General features: G+C 42.0%; 1 protein-coding gene across 1 annotated transcript in view; it reads left to right on the forward strand.

Annotated features, from left to right (window-relative positions):
- Positions 1-5,616, forward strand: part of LOC124555534 (heat shock 70 kDa protein 14-like) — a 150,019-nt gene extending 144,403 nt beyond the window's left edge. Inside the window, exons 10-11 of the mRNA XM_047129489.1 lie at positions 5,108-5,166; positions 5,427-5,616. Of these exons, the coding sequence (XP_046985445.1) occupies positions 5,108-5,118 (11 nt within the window). The 3' untranslated portion in view covers positions 5,119-5,166; positions 5,427-5,616. The remainder of the gene's footprint in view (positions 1-5,107; positions 5,167-5,426) is intronic.
- The last annotated feature ends 384 nt before the right edge of the window (positions 5,617-6,000 follow it).

Raw genomic sequence — 6,000 nt, forward strand, 5'->3', positions numbered from 1 at the left:
TGCCCTGATCCTATTTGCCAATTCTGAAAACTGCTATAAGTAAAATAAACTTTTCTGCTGACTATCATGACACATGGGCTTCAGTTCCCTCTGCCATTTTGGACAATGAGGAATATGGCATCTGAGAAATGAAGTTTGTGACTGTTTACAAAGTACTGCATGATGCTTTAATATACATACTCCAGCACACGCCCTGATCTGTTGTCATCTATTTTTTTCATTTCTCTTCAGAAATTCATTCAGTGTGAATTGAATTTCTCTTGATCTCAGTAGGAACTGCTGTTTATTGCACATCACTGCCCTTACATGGTACAATTTACATTGCCATATAGTGAATGTGTGTCAGAATTGTTTAAAGCTCTCTAGTCTCCTTCAATATATTGTACAGACTGTCAATACTGCTCATAGAGGGTCAGTATTATTGCAAAATAAATATTGAGCATGGGAGGGCTTCTCAAGTTTTTGAGCAGATAATTCAGTACGTGCTTCCTCCTCAGTTAAAGGTTGTGAAATCCCCCTGTGGGTCCGGGGTTTAGAATAGGCCCGAGGTATTCCTGCCTGTCGTACGAAGTGACTGAAAGGAGTTTCACACGTTTCGGCCTTTATGTGATGGTCCTCTGTAGGGTTTGATCTCCATTCTTCGGATTTTCCCGAAGAGCGAGCCAATTGGGGAAGGGTGCCTTATAAGGTGGATCGTGTCCATCGTGCATTGAGATCTTTAGCCTTCTTTCTTGTTGCTGCATTGCAGTCCTGTCCATTCTCCATCTCTTGGGCGAGCACACCTTCCTGGGTTCATTTTCGACCATGCACTACGCAGTGTCAATTTCTACGTCAATGATGACCATGGACTTCTTTGCACCTGATATCCAGCTCGGTAGCCAGTCCGTTGTGGTGGGGCTGCCACATACCCTGTTGGTTGTAGCCCCCCGACCACACAGGGATCGCTCTGCTGATGCCTGCGCCATTATCTCCCTATGTATGCCAAGGGGTAGATGCCCATCCTCTGGGGTATCGGGACTCCCGGCAATGGCCATCCTGCCAGGTGGCCTTTGCTACGGCTGGGTTGCGCCTGTGGGAAGCGCCCTTGGTCAGAGTGGGTGGCATCAGGGCGGATGGCACATGATGAAGCGTAGTCCATCATCTGTTACTGGTGGTGAAACACCAGCAGTCTCTAAGCGATCATGAGCTCAATTCAACGCACAGTAGTATGACCCCAAATTATTCCCCTCCCTGGCCACACCATGGGAAGAATGTCGTGCTAAGGATGGCAGCGGATCTTATTCGCGCCAGTACCTTAGATGTTCGAGAGCTGATGGGGAATCTTTCATGACAATGAAGCCTCAGTTTTTTGTTGAGCATTTAGAGGACAAGTTTGGGAAGGTGGAGGGCTTGTCCAAAATGAGATCTTGGGTCAGTCTTGATCAAAACAGCATCTTCTGCCCAGTCACGGGAGTTACTTGCTTGTGACAAGCTGAGGGATATTTCTGTAACCATCACTTACATGGTCCAGGGTATCATATTTCACAGAGACCTTCTTTTGCAGTCCGATGATGAGCTGCGCACCAATTTAGAGCGGTGAGGTGCACATTTCGTGTGGCGTGTCGACCGGAGTCCGAAGGATAATCAGGTTGCCACCGGTGCCTTCATCTTGGCCTTTGAGGGTGATACATTGCCCGAGAAGGTCAAGGTGATGGTCGACCGGTGTGATGTAAAGCCCTATATCCCTCCCCTGATGCGGTGCTTTAAGTGCTGGAAGTTCGGCCATATGTTTTCCCGCTGTACTTCTAGCGTCACATGCCGAGATTGCGGACGCCCATCACTTCCCAATACTCCATGTGCCCTGCCTCCCATCTGTGTCAGCTGTGGAGAGCACCATTCGCCTTGCTCGCCTGACTGCAGGATTCTCCAGAAAGAAAGGAAAATCGTGGAGTACAAGACGCTGGACAGACTGACCTACACTGAAGCTAAGAGAAAATTTGAATGCCTGCATCCGGTGTGTATGACATAGTCTTAAGCCGCTGCTACAGCAGTGGTGAAGGCTGGAATTTGCATGCCAATACCACAATTGGACATTCACTGAGTGACGATAAATGGCCTTTCCAGATTAATTGGTCAGGTGACCGTTGGTGTGTATGGCATGAAACATCTGAAAGCAAGGGGTATCAGGCTGGAGGTGGGAATGGGGGTGTGGGACATTCCAGCAGAAATGCGATCTATTGGCTGGAGCCCGCTGACATCACGGTGAGGCAGCACAGCATAGCATAGCACAGCAGTCTGATTATTCAGTAGATGTACTGCACCACACTTGCTTTGGGGTGTTATTCATTCATTTTACTTTCAATTTGGTTCAATACATAGTTGAACAAATTAAATAAAGTGGCATGACAGATGTATTACACATTAGGAAATGATAATTAAGATGAAACATAACTCACTCGTTTGGTGTAGAAACAGATGGTAGTGTAGACTGTTCCACATTTCTGTTGCCGTTTATCAGATGAAGGTGAAATCCATAGCAGCTTCCTCCTTGTGCATATCTCTTTATAGTTTCCAATTTTGCTTATTGATTCAGAGACCTAATCCTTAAATGAATGTTCTTGTTCCTACATAAAGAGCAATAACTGTGTGGAAACTGTTTCAAAATAGAGCACAGAGACTTTACAACATTTTTTTGTTTGCGCACCCCGTTTCCATTAAAATCAACAAATTCTCCTTCAAACTGCAACATGTTGTTTTTCCGTGCTCGTATTGGAGAGTAATGATCATCGTGAGATGTAATTGATAGCCAGTCTGCAACAGTCTTCTAATTCACTTTTTGCTACTAGAATACCTAACAATTTATCATTGTTTTGGTACTTAAATGCAGTATAACTTGCAATGTATTTCACTGCATCTGGAAGAACATCCAGAATTGCTGCACAACCACACAGTTTTACCTCATCCATACAAATTATAAAAGTGGGTGTGCGTATATATGTATGCATGTATGGGGCATTCAGAAGCCAAGCTGACTGACTCCATCAAATGAAAATGTTCAATACAAACAATTAGTTATTGAGTTATTTTAAAAAAAAAAGCTCTAAAATTTTTCAGCATATTTAGAATAAACTGATGTTAAGGTTACGTTTTCAGCACTTTATAAATATATAAAAAAATTCAATGGCTATCTCTCCCATAAGAAAAACTGCTTTGTATGGAGTGAGTCACATTGCCGACTGAAAGGTGTTGACAAAATATTGTGAGTGGTTTGAATACAGGCAATTTTATGAAACAAATAAACACAAGCAGGACCATTTTACGTGAAAAAATCACAAGTATCAATGTAACTTGATGTACAAGTAGAAAATGCGGTCCCCCTCCTCCCCCCCCCCCCCCCCCCCCCCCCCACACACACACACACACACACACACACACACACACACACACACACACACCATGGAGATCAGTCTTCATGTACTATAAAGAAGACCATGTGGAACATCAGCTAGACTTTCTAAAGGTCAGTTTCAGTTTTTTGCATTTAATTCTTCAGTAATTGGTGTGTTTCCAGAGAAGGAAGTATCACTTGCATTACCTGGAAATTTGAGGAGACACGCCTCATTTCTCTCTTCAAATACAAAATATTTGTAATCCTCATACCGTAGGAGAAAATTTTTCCAAGCAATCTTCATTTAGTCTGGAAGTTAATATGTAGCTGACCTTCATACTTTTTAGACTTTCAAAAAGTCCAAAGAGAGATGTTATTGACGTAATGAAACCTTTTTCGAAAGGCAACAAACTGTCTCTATCACCACCTTGCACTCGGGAACAAATGTCTAGGAATCTCTTTAGAGTATTCTCCTGAATTGTGACATTCATTCCACATCCCCGTTGCAGAGGTGAACATTCATCTTTTGGAACTCTTAGAGCTCGAGAAATCAAAGACACCAATAACGAATTCATTCTGCTTTGCACGTCCTCTTAGATTTAAGTGTGCTTCAGTAATGTGGTGCGTTATCATTAGGTCACTTTTTTATGTTTAAAAATTTATTTTAAGATAATTTTTTAGCTATAATTAATTGGAGTGTTATTTATGCTCTTGCTTCTTACCTCTTTGCTTACATCCTGGCTTTGTGTAGTTTATTCTCCATGTCAGTTTATGCTGGGGATTGCAGCTTCCTTCTGGAAAGTAACCCTAGAAGTTTGTTTCTTGAATCTCATTCATAATCTTCAGGCCAAAAATGAATTGAACGTGCATGTACAGTTACCACATTCACTTTGGCTGCATGTTTGTGTCGAACTGTTGCTCATCTTTGGGAAATGCGTGATAAATAATGTTTGTTATCTTTTGAGCAATATTAATGCATTGTGCCACAGCCCAATTTCAGTGACCCTTGCTCACAATTGACACAAAACTAGTTATTTTCTTTACACGCACAGCCACAACAATTCTCAAAGCGACATCAAGGCATACAGAGGCATCGAAGAACTTCTTGCTCACCAGGAGCCGGAATGGTTTACCTCCTTATTCTGTTGTCCGTGGGAGGAGGGAACATTATGGTCTGGGGAATGTTTTCATGGCATTCTCTTGATGATCTTATCATTGTGGAAGAGAGAGTGCAGCAATGAAAGTATGCATCTATTCTTGGGGATCATGTTCGCCTTTACTTGCAATTTGTTTTTCCTAGGCACGTTCACATGTACCAGCAGGACAAGGAGCATGTCGCACAGCTCACTTTACACATGTGTAGTTTGAAGAGGGCCAGGATGAGTTGACTGTGCTCTCCTGGCCACCAAACTCCCCAGATTTAAACCCGATCAAGAATCTCTGGGACAACCTCGATCAGGCTGTTTGTGCCATGGATCCTCGACCGTGAAACCTAGCCTAGCTGGCCACAGCACTGGAGCTGGCATGGCTCCACATCCCTGTTGGCACCTTCCAGAACCTTATTGACACTTTCCCTGCATGTCCTGCAGTGGTCCGACACTGTGTGTGTGTGTGTGTGTGTGTGTGTGTGTGTGTGTGTGTGTGTGTGTAAACATTATGTTGAAGTCGGAGAATATGTTTTTAATGAAGCAAGCAGTAGCTTTAAATGTCCTATACAGTAAATGCAATAAATTGTTTCAGCTGACGCTTGATGATGTGTCCGCTTCCAGCAGTTTAACTGCTGAAATAAATGTAAACAGGTATGTAAATTTCATATTTTTGATTGTGAAGAGGGAGGTGGTTGTTGTTATTTTAATGTATGAATAGTCAGCAAAAAAATGTATGCCTACCACATATTTGACCAGTTGACTGACCCGCATTTTTTCTTTTTTATTTATTTTTTTAAATTTTTATTATTTGCTGATGTTCAAAGTTTAAAATTTTAATTTTATGGTATGTGTTGCAACTTTGCTTTGCTACTCTGTTGCCTTTGATATTCATTCACTTTTCTCCCTTTTAGTATTGGAAGTTAGCATGTAAGCATAACTGATACTGCAACATAGAAGAAATCTTCCTTTCGACGAGGTCCTCCGGCATCAGATGGACAAGAATTCTCAAGGAAACTGGTTAAAAACCATAATTTAGGAAAACAAAATTTAACAATGTTGATATTGCCTGTGATATTAAAATAAAATGTTTTCATATACTTATTTTGCCTTCAGCCATCCTTTCCCCTTTCTCTCCTTACTGTTAACAGTAGTAATTAGAGACTGGTTTATATGCATTTGGATGTTGCTTATGCATTGGCATATTTGGCTCCTTCTCACTGGTTACTGCGTATTTTGACTAAAAACTAGTGACGATGCGTATTTTCACCTATGTTTACAATATTTTAAAAATTTAGATAGGCAGTCTCTAGCTCGATCTAGTTTTGATATCTTACAGATTGACCGCAACCTAGAACTGCATGCAATCACTAACCGAGAGGCCACTGCATAGTGAAATCTTTACATAAGAGGAACAGGAACAGGCACACACTCAATGCTCCTGCACTGGCTAATCCAGGTTAATCCCCTCCACTGTCATACCGCACG

Source organism: Schistocerca americana, chromosome X (genome assembly GCF_021461395.2).
Source record: "Schistocerca americana isolate TAMUIC-IGC-003095 chromosome X, iqSchAmer2.1, whole genome shotgun sequence".
NCBI classification, from domain to species: domain Eukaryota; kingdom Metazoa; phylum Arthropoda; class Insecta; order Orthoptera; family Acrididae; genus Schistocerca; species Schistocerca americana.